Here is a 16,377-nt window from a genome sequence, read left to right as displayed (position 1 = left end):
ATAATTCAATTACATATCAATGAAAATTGAATAACTAAACATATATTTATCGAATGAATCAATATGACGGCTAATCCTTCTCATTTTAGTCGTTTATTTTAAGTTGTTGGGATAGTGAGATTTTTAAAAATAATTCACTTATCTTAAAAACGGGTTATACATATCATGGGTTGATGACCCGACCCATTAGACTCGAGAACTAATTGGGTCTACCAATAGGTAACTCGGGTTAACATATGTGACCCTAACCCAACCCATTTATTTGACGGGTTCGGCGGGTCAACCCTTAAATGACCCAAAAGCCTTTTTTCCTAATCCAAACCCGCTAATTTCATGTTGGATTCGTGTCGGGTTAGCGGGTCGTGTACAAAACTGCCACCCCTAGTTCTAACTAGACTTTATTTGAATCGATTTAACATCTAAATTTTTACTAACAAATTAAAGTTTGATTAAATGATATAATTAAACCCATTTTCCATTCCATAATAAAACATTTTGATTATTATTTATGATTTTAATTGATATGTAGCAACTAACCCAACCTGTACATATGTTTGTAGTTTAGCCAATACAGCTCTAACAATAATATAACTATATTTCGAAAAAAAAATAATATCAATACAGTTCTAACTATATTTTGAATCTAGTATCTAACATCTAATACATTTTGAAGTTAATATTCATTATCTAATCTAATACCTATTTTATTATTATTTTTTCAATTTGTAATGGTATCAAAATTTGAGATTCCTCAATATTCCCAATTTAGAGTTTAGGGTTTAGGGTTTAGGGTTTAAGGTTAGACATCTCGATATTTTAATATTTCAATTATTTTGATATCTCGACATCTGAAATTGAGTTTTCATTTCGACCAATTATTTCAATATTTCAAAACAATTTTGATATTTCGACCCATTATTCAATAATTCAATACAATTTCAATATTTTGCCCAATTGTTTTTATGAAATTTTGAAATCAATTTATTCTCTTTTTAGGTTGATTTGAATTTCCCTCTCAAAATCAAACTCAAAACTCATTTTCAACTTTTTTGCTTCCCCCTCAAATTCAAACCCAAATTTTAGCCTTTTTTCTACTCTCTTTCTTTCCTCACCCTCAAATCTACTTCTCTTTAAACACTTCTTCTCCATTCCTAATATAGAAACTTACAAAAACTCAAAACTATAGGAGAAAACTCACCCAATCCACACACTTACAAGGTAATTTGTTTGACTTCTCTTATCCACTTCAATTATTTTCTTTAAGTTGGGTATATGTCTAACTATTTCATTTTTGTTGAATTTAAGTCTAATTTAAGCACATTGAAAGCTTACATTGGAATTGAAAGTGGAAGTTAACAACATATGTCATGGGTTTGGGACAAAAGTTATTGTGAAAGGGAAGGGAAAAAAGAGGAATTGTAGAATGTAGAATGTTGTAATCTTCCCAATCTTATGTTAATTTCGGTAACTGGTTACTACTTTATAAATACAATTTTCAACAACTGAACACCAAAAGTTTGAGCAATTTTCAGCAACTAGATACCATTTATCAAATTAGCAACTCGATACCGAAATTGAGTTTTCATTTCGGTAACTGGTTACCACTTTACTATTACAAGTTTCAAAGAATTGAACACCAAAATTTTGAGCAATTTTCTCAAATTAGGGAGACCGAAATTGTGTTTTAGTAACTAGTTACCGTTTTACAAATACAATTTTCAACAACTGAACACCAAAATTTTGAGAAATTCAAAGAACTAGATACCATTTATCAAATTAGCAACTGGATAGCGAAATTGAGTTTTAATTTCGGTAACGGTTACCACTTTACTATTAGAATTTTCAGCAATTGAACACCAAAATTTTGAACAATTTTCTCAAATTAGAGAGACCGAAATTAAGTTTTAGTAACCGGTTACCGTTTTACAAATACAATTTTAAGCAACTGAACACCAAAATTTTGAACAATTTTCAGCAACTAGATACCATTTATCAAATTAGTAACTGGATACCGAAATTGAGTTTTAATTTCGGTAACTGGTTATCGCTTTATAAATACAATTTTCAGCAACTGAACACCAACATTGTGAGCAAGTTTCAGCAACTAGATACCATTTATCAAATTAGAATACCGAAATTGAGTTTTACAAATACAATTTTTCAGCCACTAAACACCAAAATTTTGAGCAACTAGATACCATTTATCAATATTTCAATTTAGGGTTAGACATCTCGATATTTCAATATTTCAATTATTTTGATATCTCGACATCCAAAATTGAGTTTTCATTTCGACCAATTATTACAATATTTCAAAACACTTTTGATATTTCGACCAATTATTCAATAATTCAATACTATTTCAATATTTTGCCCTATTATTTTTATGAAATTTGAAATCAATTTATTCTTTTTAGGTTGATTTGAATTTCCCTCTCAAAATCAAACTCAAAACTCATTTTCAACTTTTTTGCTTCCCCCTCAAATTCAAACTGAAATTCAAACCCAAATTTTAGCCCTTTTTCTACTTTTTTTCTTTCCCCACCCTCAAATCTACTTCTCTTTAAACACTTCTTCTCCATTCCTAATATAGAAACTTACAAAAACTCAAAACTATGGGAGGTGATGAGCATGAAAACTCACCTAATCCACACACTTGCAAGGTAATTTGTTTGACTTATTTTCTCCACTTCAATTGTTTTCTTTAAGTTGGGTATATGTCTAACTATTTTCTTTTTGTTGAATTTAAGTTTAATTTCAGCACATTGAAAGCTTATATTGGAATTGGAAGTGGAAGTTGACAACATATGTCATGGGTTTGGGACAAAAGTTATTGTGAAAGGGAAGGGAAGAAAAGAGGAATTATAGAATGTTGTAATCTTCTCAATCTTATGTTAATTTCGGTAACTGGTTACTGTTTTACAAATACAATTTTCAGCAACTGAACACCAACATTTTGAGCAATTTTCAGCAACTATATACCATTTATCAAATTAAGGATACTGAAATTGAGTTTTACAAATACAATTTTCAGCAACTGAACACTAAAATTTTGAGCAATTTTCAACAACTAGATACCATTTATTAAATTAGCAACTGGATATCGAAATTGAGTTTTAATTTCGGTAACTGATTACCACTTTACTATTACAATTTTCAGCAACTAAACACCAAAATTTTGAGCAATTTTCAGCAACTAGATACCATTTATCAAATTAAAGATACCGAAATCGAGTTTTAGTAACTGGTTACCACTTTACAAATACAATGTTCAGCAACTGAACACCAAAAGTTTGAGCAATTTTCAGCAACTAGATATGATTTATCAAATTAGCAACTGGATACCGAAATTGAATTTTAATTTCGGTAACTGGTTACCACTTTACTATGTTTGCAATCACCTTGTGTAGAGATATTATGTGTGTTTTTCCTATTTCGAGGCGTGAGTGATAGAGATATTCAACCAAACGCGACAAAAATGTTTCAAGTTTCCCATGGCTTATACCTGAGTATCAGGTGGTGGTACATGTTATGGATTGAATGACAGTGGACAACAGTATTCAAATCCTCTTGGTGATATTGATCCTACAAAGGTTCCATCTGCAGATTTAGTTCATGTGTGGTGCATGCCAAGTACTGCAAATATCGGACATCAGGACATGCTCCGACCGTTGGAGCCTGTAATATTTTCTCGTTTATGTTTCTTATTATAATTTATTACGGTACTATCATGCAAACGGCACACAATTGGATCCGTTCTTGTATCACTTTTAGTGGATCACCTATTTCGAAGAAAATATACGAACAACAATTGACAATTGGCCTCTATGAAAGCATTACCATCCACATCAATATAACACAATAATCTAAAAAACAAACTCTTTTCATTAATAAATAATTTCATTATCCGACATCAGTTTTCAACCAACCAACCAACCAAGATACAACTTCAAACATTTACAAAACCAACAAAATAAAACCTAATCAGTCTAGACTAACACCATGCGAGAAAATCATTTCATGTCTAGCTTATCCATCCAGCCAGCCATCATAGCCTCATTCTATTAAGTTCAATCTACAAAAAAGAAAAAAAATTAAACAGAAGGATAAAGTAGTTAGGTTCAATAGATCGTAAAGCGACAAAATCCAATATAGTACAGAATAGAATACAAGTACGGTACATAAAGGGCTACTAGTTCAAATGGTAGAACCTCAAATAAATTCCAAGGTATTGAAGTAAGTGAATATACACAAACGAAAAAATATTGCAGTAATTCCAAACTCAACATGCACTAATCCAAAGAAAAAACCCGGAAGCTCAAGAACCTCAAGAACGGATAGATAAGATCAAACATGACAATTGCCAATCCTCAATACAACTACAAGTAGACATTCAATCACACTTGAAATGTTTTAAGTACACTGCCACCAATATTCCACCTGGTAGCTTGATTCAAGCTAAATAGACTTTGGTGAGAAAAAATAAACCTCTCAATATGGAATAAAGTTACTCAGCTCCTTAATTCTTATAGCTAGCATTACCGTTTCAAAAAATATATATATATAATAGAAAATGAAACTTATATCAAAACAATTAAGAATGGGTGGCATGCATTCATTCAAGGAACTTAGCCCTATGGACTATTTAACAAGCAAGCTTACAAAGAAAATGCAACATTTGACACCCTTCTAAGTTCTAACAAATGAAGGTCAATGAAGGCATGGATGAATACATATGATTTAATTATATAGAACCCGGTACCTTAGACAAATAGCAGTGATGATCATCAGATTGGAGGACACCTATACTTGAAGTATACATACTCTAAGTACATTAACTTCTCTGGAGTCTCCAACAAAATGGACAACGCATGAAAATATATAGGTCTAAAGTCGCATGGTCGGTGAATTACAATATTATTGACTAAATGACTGGGAACGAAAAAAATCAGAAATGCCCTTAAAGCATGCATTGATAGAAACAAAGGTACACATTCATCCTTTCATAGATGTATACAGGAAGTATAAGGCCAAACTTGGTTAGAGCTAGCAAGAATGACAATTTAACAAAAATGCTTCAACGAGAATGAAAGAACTTGCCTTGGAGAACTTTATCAGGAACAATACCAAACAAAGTCGCTCGTTTCTACAAAACTCCATTAATCTGAAAGAAGAAAAAATGGAAAAAAAAAGTCAACGTGTTGTCAACTATGGCCAACCCAGCACCTAAAACCACATCCATAACCAACTTCTGAAATCCCATTACAAATGCTAAACCATTAACTCAAGGGGACTACACCTTAGTATGCCAAAAATGTCAAGACCTTAAGTCTCGACGCATTAATCCACCCACACAACAAATGACGACCAATTGATAGTACTAAAGCACTAGTTCTGAACATTTCAGTAGTTTCATAGGATGCTCACTGAAATCACAAAGACAGCAGTGAAAACGGTTCGTAAAACGGATTTGAAACGACAAAGATATGGCCAAAACAAAATTTAGTCTATATGACATTTGAAATGATACCATTCCACTCCACTTTCGCCTCTATGATTTGTTTCAAGATACATATTCAGATCTTCCAACATAGTTGCAGTCCTAATATTGTTGTTGAAATAACCATAGCAAAGCATAAATAATCTACCACAAGCCACAAAAATAGTTCTACACAATTCTAAATGGATCATAAACTCTATTAGCTTAGACTCATTTATTATACATGGTTACAAAAATCAGCACTATGCATGAACTAAAGTCCAACAAAATCAAATGTAATATAACACAAAGAAAGCATGATTCAAGTATTGAGTTAAATCCCTATCATGCTCTAACACGTGGAACTGTGGAAGTAAAGAGGAGGAAACACCTACCTCAACCTTGAGCAACCAATGAGCTATACAACAAATAACAACAGAACTAACCCACTCCAAAACCAACAAGATGATGAGGAAATTTAAGAACTCCAGTCTCATTTCACAGCAAACTAAAACCAAACAGTCCATATGCAGAAATTCTCACATATACAATCACACTAAAACAATTATCATGAAAATGAAATAAAAAAAGAGTTACGTACTGGAGCGTGCCCAGTACTAGATAATACCACATTGTTAAATCAATAGCTAATTTTGACTCAACTAGAAAAGGCAAACATAATTCTACCACAAACTTGTGAGCTAGAGAGAGCAACACATATCATACATAGGGCCCTCCATTCTGACAACCTACTTCTCCACAATGGGATGATCTAGTTTAAACGGTCCTTGGTCCTTGATCTATTTACAATTGTTCCTACAAGCATTTCATGTTCTTCTATAAGCACAGGTAAAAGGGGCAGACTCAAAATTCTAAACCGACATGAAACACATTAAGTAAAAAGACTGAACCTTTTCTAGTACGGGCACAGTGCTTCCTTCATCTTCAGCAGGAGGAGCTTTATTATCAGGACTAATTACAACACTATCAAAATCATCCATTGCTTTAGCTTTCACTTTCAACAATACATTCTCTCTTTTTCTTCCACGTGTCTTTGTTGCAATCAAATTCTCCTCCTATTTTTCTTCTTCTTTTATGGAGTACCCGCATCATTTACTTGTGAAGAATTGATTGAGGGATTTTGTTAATTAGATCGTGATTTAAGTGAAACAATTGTTTTACGTGCTGTGCGAAGGGTTTTTTTAGTGAAACAACTGCTTTTTGCTAACCCTTGATCGATATAAGAAAAACCAATATAACCAGTCACCCGGTTAGATAGAGCGTGCCCTCTAATTTTCTTGTGGACCAGATGGTTTTTTCTTAACTCAAACCGGTTCCTGGGTCGGAGAGTGCCCTCTTAGAAACCGGAGCGTGTATTTAACAGGACCCTTTTTTTTATGTGGCCATGATAGTTTGCGTCACTTTTTCTTTTTGATAAAGCAATAGCTCTCTCGAGCTTTCGTTCAAAATTATTTTTGACAAAAGAACTTAAAAAGGTGGACTATGGTTTCCTACTCAGTGCCGGCCCTTAGGCAAAGCTACACAAACAAACGCAGCTTTGGGCCCCTATTATTTTTGGCAAAATAAAGGGCCACCAGTCCACCATTAGAGTCACCTCAAACAGTTTAGCACATCTTGCAATATACACTTACTAATAAGAATAATATAATTATAAGTTTAATTGTAGCTTATATATGGCTAATGAAATTATTAAATCTATTTGTTATTTCATAGATTACGAAGTAAAAAGATGCATAAAATTTTATTTGTTACATAAAACAAAAAAGAATTCGACTAAAAAGAAGAGATAACAAATAATAACGCTAGGCAAAAAATACATCAATTTTTATTTTTGACATGTGAATTTATACATATAGGGCCACATTTTAAAAGTTGGCTTCGGGCCACCAGAAACTCAGGGCGGCATTGCGTGTACTATACACTTATTTGTATTAAAGTCTAGACTGAAAATACTTTGTATTTTGCACCTACTTTTGTTTTATTTATCCTTTCTCATCTACTCCGTTGCAATTTAGGCACTATGAAACACACATGGAGTTCTTTCAGGTTACGTGTAGCACCACATAAATGATGTACATATCACATAAATGATTAGGTGTCAATTTGTTGTGTACTAGCCCATATAAAAATATAGGATGATGTCATCATGTGTTATGGTGATCGAATTGGATTGGAATCAATGAAAACAGGTAAATCGAAAGTAGACTTAAAGTACAAAGTTTTTTTCTTAGTCGAGAATTTAGTTTAAGCGAGTGATACAATGGTGAAATCTTAGTTTATTCAAATTATTAAGTCATCATAGCACTTTTCCAAGTGCTACATAAGGTTGCATAGACCTACCGATAAAATCTAGAATGTTGTTGAAATTCAAAAATTTAACTTAAAAAAATCAACACAAACCTTATTAAAAGTTGTTTTGAATTTAAAAAATCTAGACTGTTGAATAATCCAAAACATTTGAAACAATTTTTGAAAAAGGTTACACATTTCAAATGAGCTAATATTTTCTATTGTGTGGAGAACATCTCTATAAAAAAGATCATCTTTCTATTTCATTGGTTTTTAGGCAGTGGATTTTTATTTTATTAGTCACTTGAGATGGAGTTCATATAAGAACAAGCCCAATGGAGTGTTATATGACATACAAACACCAAAATGTCATTCTAATGGGACTGCTAGAAGGGTCTTAAAAATTCAGTTAAATTTGTGGCCTTGTCTAGCAGCTACCATAATTAAGTTTCGGGAGACGGATGATCCAAATTTTGCCGCCCGTGCATTAAATTTCGACTTATATTTACAACTAACGGACAGTCGTATCTTTTTAGCACTTCAAAGTAAGAAACAACTATTGGAACTGTTTTTGTGTTACAACTAAAAGTGCTTTTAGCATCTCTCCATTGGACTTGCTCTAATCATCCCCCTAACCCCTTCAAAAGTATTATAATAGAAGAGGCCTCCGTTTTTAACTTTTCAGGCCTAAATTTTGTTTTCTCCTTCAGTAAAAGTGCCATTTTGGTCACGCCCTAAGCCCTGAACTTGGGCTGACCCGGGCCTGGTTGTTTAGACTTAGGTCCGCATCTTTTGGTTTTTCGCGTTTCATCTGTTTGATTCACAATAACCCCTTCAGCCTAAACGAGAGTGAAATAGAAAAAAAAACAAACACAAAGATGAAGCAAATTGGCCAACTTCCACGTAAGAAGATGTTTTTCTTCGCTATCTTCTAAACCTCTCCGTGTCTGTGTAGTAGGAAGTGGACCTGCTGGTTTTTACACAGCGGAAAAGGTACGTTTTTATTTTTACCCTTTTTTTTAACCACTCCTCGTTTAATCTTAATTAATTATTTTAGATGTTAAAAGCACATAAAGAAGCTGAAGTCGATATTATTGACCGGTTACCGACACCATTTGGATTAGTTCGGTCTGGAGTAGCACCTGATCACCCAGAAACAAAGGTGACTATTTTTTTGTTTATCTAATCGAGTTTAGAGTAGTAGCATTTTGTTCAAAAAAATAAAAATAAAAATACTTTAATTGAGCTTATGTTTACCAGAAACTTGCAACAGATTGTGGTTAACCAGTTTTCTCGAGTTGCATTAAACGAGAGGTGCTCCTTTTTCGGAAATGTGTCTCTTGGGTCATCTGTATCACTCTCTGAGCTTCACGATATGTACCACGTGGTAAGAATTTCTATATACAAGAGAGTTTTTATATCTTAACTATTCTGTATGACTGATATGATACATAATTGAGAGCAGGTGGTGCTTGCTTATGGTGCAGAAAGTGACCGGGTTGTGGGCATTCCTGGAGAAGTATGCTCCCTACATGCTAAATATCAACGTCGGGAGAAATTTATGTTCTGTCTATTCTTATTGTCTCGGCATGTATGGTTACAGGATTTGGAGGGAATTTACTCTGCTAGAGAGTTTGTTTGGTGGTATAATGGACACCCAGACTTTAGCAATTTGGACCCTGACTTGAAGAACACTGATACAGCAGTCATTCTTGGTCAGGTATTGTCTAGTTTTATTCTATTTTCAATTTTACTCAAACAGTAAAGGAAGCATAGAAGTAGTATTATATGAGAGACTATTTATAGTTATTGTTGGGGATGTGTGTATAAGTTGAAATCAGTTAGAATATTTCGTCCCTGGCAGCCACATCATTTTTTGTGTTGGTCCTTTGGTGAGCCATGAGTCTTTATGTTTTTGAGCAATGGAGTATAACTATATAAGTTCTAAACCTTTGAACTAATGTTTAGTTTTCATGCTGATACAAGTATATCCTTCGCAAGGAATGTGTTGTTATTTCTTCCCACCTTAAAAATGCTTTGAAGTATTAGCATGCTTTATATATCTGTTCAGTTTAGTCTGTGAATGAAATTCATTTTTTTGTCCTTGTGCTTAAAGTGGCACTGTTTTGGTGGTCTTAAATAAGCGCTATAGTTTAAATGAGCAACTAACTCATATAGTATGTGTGCCTCGTTCATGTATAAATTGTTTCAACTTTCAGGGTAATGTAGCTCTTGATGTTGCTCGCATTCTTCTACGACCAACCACAGAACTAGCAAAAACAGATATTGCATATCATGCTTTGGCTTCTTTGCAGACGAGCTCTATCAGGTAACTCTTCTTACTGTTAATAGCAACTACAGTGGTTTTTAAACTTACCTTCTTTGGACTCAAGCTGTTGTTCAATTATATGATTATAGGAAGGTGTATTTGGTTGGGAGGCGCGGTCCAGTGCAGGCTGCTTGTACTGCAAAGGAACTGCGAGAGGTTCTTGGTAATTCTCCAAACTTCGGGTGGAATGTATCTAGTGATGTTCTTATTTTCATGGAAAACATCCCAGTTTTTATTTATGGCTTTAGGTTCGACTGGAGGTTGATCAGTTTTAAAATGGGCTCAAGAAGTTAATCAATTGTAGACTATGGTCGATTGCCTCATATTGTCTCCCATGCATCTCTCGCATGGTAGTTTCTGATTTAACCATCTTAGACTATTTGTCATGTCACTACAAGCTGATTTTGTAACAATTGAACCTTGAGAATGATGCTGTGACAATGCGTTCTACTGTTGCATCTCATACGGTGGAAATGTGCATGCCGCTGCAGGTATCAAAGATCTGTATGTTCACATTCTGGAAGATGATCTATCAAAATCAACTTTCGACGAGGTATGTTATTTCAGTCTTAAAGTGAATCCTGATGTAGTCCTATCTGACAATTATTACAGTATAATTTTACTCTGCTCGATCTTTTGTTTCCCACTTGACCATTTTACATTTCCACTTGATCAAGGAAGAACTGAGTAAGAGTCGCATCCACAGACGGGTTTATGAATTGCTCTCTAAAGCAGCCACTTCCCAGTCATCACATCCCATTTCTGGTCAGCGAGAACTTCATTTTGTGTTTTTCCGCAGACCGGTTAAGTTTTTGCAGTCAGATGACAATGGTGGCAAGGTCACAGGATTACGCTTAGAGAAAACGGTTCTTAAAGGTAAGCTCTTTTGCTTTATGGTTGTCTCTGACAGATTACATGTAGCAGGCAACCTTTACTGTCACTTTTTGATTGGTCAAAATTTTCTAGCTTCGTTATGCATTGTATGTATGTTCTGTTCCGACTCTAATTAACAAAGTATGTTTTGGTTTTTCCAATTTTACAGAAAATGGTGGGTCTGGAAGACAGTCCGCTGTCGGTACTGGGCAATTTGAAGACCTTGAATGCGGGTAACATATCAAAAGAAATCTGTGGGCAGCTACATTATCTATTACAACATTTCAGTCGTTTAAAGTAATTTTTACTAGCGTAAATGTCATTGTTTACATTTTGTTTTACATATGCAGTCTGGTGTTGAAAAGTATTGGTTACAAATCAGTGCCAGTAGATGGGTTGCCATTTGATAACCATAAAGGTAACGGTTGATTTTTCTGTAATTTCTGTGTCTGTCTCATGGATTTATGTAATTTTCATGTGTATGACTTCTCAGTAAGCATATATTGTGTGCAAGGTTGCAACCGAACTGCCATGACTTATTTGCAACCTATTTATTGTTTAGATATTGAAAAAGTATCCAGAAAAGGTAATGAACTTTGCCTGAAAATTCAATTAGGATAACAAACTTTTTTTTCCGTCAATTGAGGTAACGAACTTAGTAAGTTTGTCAATCAGGATAATCTGTTACCCTACCGTTTGAAATGTGCTTAGGTGGCAGTTTGTTTTTACCTTTTCTTTTTTGGGACAAACATTGATACTCTCTACAAAATTAATTAATTCAAAATACCTCCACTTTCTCATTTTGGATCCTTTTAAGTTTAATTGATAGATGGTGACATCTCTACAACCCATAAAATGAAAACCAATGGATGAGATTGAAGAAAACCTTTAACTTAGAATGAAACATGGTTTAATCTGGACCATCCCTTTAAATGTGTTAAATCAATGGTGTTAAGGTCATCTTCTTCCTCACATCATCAGTCACCCACCGCCATCTCCACCCACCATTCCCGCCGCCGGCACACCACCACTCTTCCCCAAATTTAATATCCATAAAATTTTCAACCAATTCAAAGAAATTAACAATACTATGGGCTAGCTTCCCAATTTGGCTTCTTTGAAACACTAGTGGGGATGCCATATCATGAGAATTCTAAGTAGTGATTGAAATTTCTATAAGTAGCAATTAGGTACAAGGAAGTCCATATAGTTTCTTCTTTGGCCTTCGAGTCGACAATTTTTATACTTGCAATTAATGACCGCCGGTGGAGGACCCTTGATGGTGGTTCTTTTAAAATTTCTTACTGGTAATTAATTGGACGTGAGAAAGATACAGACTTTGAGTTAAACTTAAAAGTCAAAACCGATGAACTAGCTAAACAGTGTTACATGTGGCATGACTTTAGACCATCCAATTTTAATTTGGTAGTCATCAAAATATTTTTGATATGAGCCGTTAGATCAAATGTGATAGTGGGGGAAATTCTAAATTAATTAATTTTGAGGGGGTGTCAATAATTTTCTTCAAAATATATGGTGAAATTTGACTGCCACGTATGTGCTTTGCTAACGGCTTGTTAACGGATTTCTCTTATTGACCAATTTACTAAGTTCGTTACCCCAATCGACGTAAAAAAAAAATTGTTACTCCAATTGAATTTTTGGGCAAAGTTCGTTACCCTTTTTAGTTGTTTTTTCTTTAGATATTTCATGTAGAATTGAAGTATTGTTGCACATGGTTATACTAGGTGTGGTACCAAACATTAGAGGCAGGGTTTTGAGTAATACATCTATGGAGCCAGTGATCCTTGAGAATGGCTTGTATGTGGTGGGTTGGTTAAAGAGAGGACCGACTGGTATAGTTGCTACAAACCTCTATTGTGCTGAAGAGACGGTAAGCTTGCCCCCTTTGGTATAAAAAGATGGAACACATGTTACTTTGTTATTGGGTTATATGCAGTTTGATGCAAATGCTATACTTGCTAATCAAATTGATAACATGTAGGTAGCAAGTATCTCCGAAGACCTGGATCAAGGGGTACTGACTTCTACTTTGCAAAAGCCTGGCCGAGAGGGACTACAGCAGTTATTGGACAGCAGGGATGTAAAAATTGTGCCATTCAGTGGCTGGGATAAGATTGATTCGAAAGAGAAATGCATGGGTAGTTTAAGAAACAAACCCAGAGAAAAAATTGTTAGATGGGGGGAATTGTTGAAAGTTGCAGAAGGGTAAAACAAGTAATCAATCATAGTTATTTCTAGCACGGTATAGGAAATTTTGAGTAAAAGAAGACTTCTGCGAAATTTTCTTCCGGTTATTTTGAGGAATCTTAATCTATGCTAAATAGGTCCTAAATTCTTCTACTTGGTGAACTGGATGCCCAAGGGGAGAAAAAGAAAATCAACACTTATTAAGAGCATTCCCAATGCAAGTCAGTATTGAGGGAAATTGAGAATTTTCACCGTTTTTTATCAAAAAATCTTTGCCCAATGCAAGAGTGACAAAGTCGGTCACTTGTCACTAAGTCAAAACGAGAGTAGTAGTTGCTATCGAGATAGTTGCTGAGTTGTGAGTTTCGGATGGAATCTTTTATTCCATCTCGTGTGTTTTTTTTATATTTTTTCAGTGTTTTTTTTTGAATTTTTTTGATTTTTTTGATTTTTTTTCTTTCCAGATAGAATGTTTCTGTCTGTCTAGCTGTTTTTTCGATTTTATATTTTTATTTTTACATTCAGACGGAATGTTAACATTCCATTCGAGATTCAAAGTTACTTATGCATTGGGGACCCTCATCTTGTTTTTTACTAAAACGGTATCAAAAAGGGAAAATTGAGTCTACGTGGAGGTGAAAAATACTAATTTGCATTGGGAATGTTTTAACCATAGTGCAACTTGTTATTTATGAAAATGCATAAAAGAAAATAATTAGTTAAACAGAGGCATGATGGGCTCCACATAATCAGTTAGACGGTTAGTGATATTATATTTTTGGTATTTCAAGGTTGTGTTTCTAGGCTTATAGTTCACTTATAGCTAGTAGGGGTGTCAACGGTTTTGGTCCGATTTTTAGTGTTGTAAGAACCAAGAACCATTTAATTTTACGGTTCTGATTTTTTTTTGCGGTTCTAAAAATATTGATATAAAATAATTATATCATTCAATAAGAAAACTTAAATAAACTATATATTTAAGGTTATAGGTTTTATTTTTATAAATTGTAGAACCATCCCATAACTATCGGTTCCTAGCGGGTATTTTCGGTTCCGATTTTTTATTTTAGTTCTTAAGATATTCACTATTTACACATTTTTTATTGATTTTATTAAAAATATATGTACTAAACACACAAAAGTACCGCACCAACAACTCACTTTTTAAATATTGATATAAATAATTATATCATTCAATAATAAGTTAAATAAACTATATATTTAAGGTTATAGGTTTTATTTTTATATTATTTATAACATTAAATACTATGAAAACTACATATTACACTAATAAATAAAATTTAGTAATATATAAATAAACATTTTGAGTTTTTATATTCTTTATTTTGATATCTTATATATATATATATATATATATATATATTTATATATATATATATATATATTTATAAGGGATGGCTACCTTGACAGCTCACTACATCCATTGGATTATAGTCCATCCAACGCCCAGATCTTGATCTCATTTAACTAAGGAATTAAGGATGGTAACTTAGTCATTTGATTTTCTATTCTAAAAAAAACCCACGAACAAACCACCCGACTCTTCTTCCCCTTCCATCCAGCAAAACCGATCTCTCCCAACAAATCCCAGCTCCTCCCCTTCCACCCAACAAAATTGATCTCTCCTAACAAATCCCAGCTGAGAGCTTGATGAACTCTCTCTCCTTCTACATAAAATCTCCGACCGCTCTCCTCGCCTAAAGAAAACAATTCAAGTTTGAAACTTTTTACCTTTTTGGTGAGTTATTTCTATTTTGTTTTAGTGTATCAAATGTTTGGAAGAAACCCAACCACCCACCTTTCACGTTTTTCATTTTTTCTAGTATTTGTGCGTGGTTAGTTTAATAGGCACACGCCTATAGATAGAGCACAACTAATAGGCGCACACCCACATTTAATTAATGTCTAATTTTTTTAAGAGTTAAAATTGGAAATTTAATATGGGAGTCGCGTGATATTTATTTCGTTATGGTTCTGCATTTATTCCGTTTGATATTTTTCTCGCTTTTTGAATTTTCTATAAATGGAAGGGAATGTTGGAGCTGTTGACGGGTCTTCTTCTCGTTGTACTGATTCCCAAAGTAAAGATGTCGAGATATTAGTTGCTCCACATAGTGTTGATGAAGCAAAGACTTACTATAGAGAGTTTGGTAAATAGGAGGGATTTGAGATTCGTGTTCGGACTACAGATAAAAAACAAACGGGTGTGGAATTCCATTCTAGTTGTCTATTGGTTTGCTCATGTGAAGGGGCCCATAACAAGAAAGAAGAAAGTAAAGGTGTAGTTTCAAGAAATACTTCGACTGTTAGGTGTGGTTGCCAAGCTATAATGCAAGTTACAAAAAGAAAAATTGAAAATATATAGGATGTGAGCTTCGCTGGAAACAACCATTATGAAAGGTAACAAAAAGGCAGTATATGAAAGGTAATATATATGAAAGGTAACAAAAATATGCCTGAAGCTGCGAAGTGTTTGACAGAGGTTTTTCATGACAACGATATACCTGTAGGGAAAGTAGCAGACGTTTTCCATGGGGATGAGATTGGGTTTAGGAGAAAGCAATGTTGGAACCACCATTATGGTTTGACGAGAAAAATGCCTAAAGACAATGATGCTACTGCCGTACTTCACTATTTTAGGCAAAAGAGTGTTGAAAATCCTCAGTTCTACAATGCCGTTCAATTAGATACAAAAGGGGTTGCAATAAATTTCTTTTGGGTTGATGGAAGGTCCCGTGTCCAATATGAGCACTTTGGGGATGTCGTATCTTTTGATACAACATATATAACTAATATTTACAGTATGCCTTTTGCCCTTTTTACTGGAGTCAATCACCACATGCAGTCTATTCAGTTTGGTTGTGCCCTGCTACTTGATGAGACAGAAGAGACATTTGTGTGGTTGTTTCAGACATGACTTGTAGCCATAGGTGGTCGTCCACCAACTTCAATACTTACTGACCAAGATTTAGTGATGACTGCAACAATTAGAAGAGTTTTCCTTACTACTCGACATCGATTTTGTCTTTGGCACATTATACAAAAAAATTCAAAGAAGTTGTCCTTTGTCTACCATAAGCTCGATACATTGTGTTCAGAGCTTACATATATTATTTGGAAGTCATATAGGATTGCTGATTTTGAAAGAAGGTGG

The 16,377-nt window shown here is 34.1% G+C and overlaps 2 protein-coding genes and 1 long non-coding RNA gene across 4 annotated transcripts; 2 read left to right on the top strand and 1 right to left on the bottom strand.

Annotated features, from left to right (window-relative positions):
- Positions 1-3,867: 3,867 nt before the first annotated feature.
- On the bottom strand, positions 3,868-6,829 carry LOC147492414 (uncharacterized). Its single transcript, XR_015198884.1, has 3 exons — positions 6,391-6,829; positions 5,101-5,164; positions 3,868-4,075 (listed from the first exon to the last, which is right to left on the bottom strand). It is a non-coding gene; the product is annotated as an uncharacterized LOC147492414 (long non-coding RNA).
- A 1,796-nt stretch (positions 6,830-8,625) lies between these two features.
- On the top strand, positions 8,626-13,295 carry LOC147492413 (Pyridine nucleotide-disulfide oxidoreductase family protein). 2 transcript variants are annotated; one of them, XM_086566978.1, is made up of 13 exons: positions 8,626-8,782; positions 8,847-8,951; positions 9,063-9,176; positions 9,255-9,308; positions 9,393-9,509; positions 10,009-10,118; positions 10,208-10,281; positions 10,610-10,671; positions 10,796-10,994; positions 11,161-11,224; positions 11,342-11,409; positions 12,740-12,885; positions 12,997-13,295. In XM_086566978.1, exons 2-13 carry the CDS (start codon positions 8,847-8,849, stop codon positions 13,222-13,224), a joined length of 1,341 nt encoding a protein of 446 aa, XP_086423104.1. In that variant the 5' UTR covers positions 8,626-8,782; the 3' UTR covers positions 13,225-13,295. The 2 variants fall into 2 exon arrangements, with proteins under 2 accessions (XP_086423104.1, XP_086423105.1); XM_086566979.1 differs by having other exon boundaries at positions 9,050-9,176.
- A 2,380-nt stretch (positions 13,296-15,675) lies between these two features.
- On the top strand, positions 15,676-16,140 carry LOC147492412 (protein FAR1-RELATED SEQUENCE 3-like). The gene has a single exon (XM_086567499.1). It carries the CDS (start codon positions 15,676-15,678, stop codon positions 16,138-16,140), a length of 465 nt encoding a protein of 154 aa, XP_086423625.1.
- The last annotated feature ends 237 nt before the right edge of the window (positions 16,141-16,377 follow it).

The sequence above is a fragment of the Coptis chinensis genome, chromosome 6, assembly GCF_015680905.1.
Source record: "Coptis chinensis isolate HL-2020 chromosome 6, ASM1568090v1, whole genome shotgun sequence".
NCBI classification, from domain to species: domain Eukaryota; kingdom Viridiplantae; phylum Streptophyta; class Magnoliopsida; order Ranunculales; family Ranunculaceae; genus Coptis; species Coptis chinensis.
This window is presented reverse-complemented; position numbering and strand designations above follow the sequence as displayed.

What these genes read in the sequence shown, in the direction of transcription:
- LOC147492413 (XM_086566978.1), top strand. Translation starts at nt 8,847, where the DNA reads ATGTTAAAAGCACATAAAGAAGCTGAAGTCGATATTATTGACCGGTTA. An exon ending in CTGATCACCCAGAAACAAAG is followed by an intron (nt 8,952 to 9,062) that starts GTGACTATTTTT and finishes AACTTGCAACAG; the next exon opens with ATTGTGGTTAACCAGTTTTC. An exon ending in AGAGAAAACGGTTCTTAAAG is followed by an intron (nt 10,995 to 11,160) that starts GTAAGCTCTTTT and finishes CCAATTTTACAG; the next exon opens with AAAATGGTGGGTCTGGAAGA.
- LOC147492412 (XM_086567499.1), top strand. Translation starts at nt 15,676, where the DNA reads ATGCCTGAAGCTGCGAAGTGTTTGACAGAGGTTTTTCATGACAACGAT.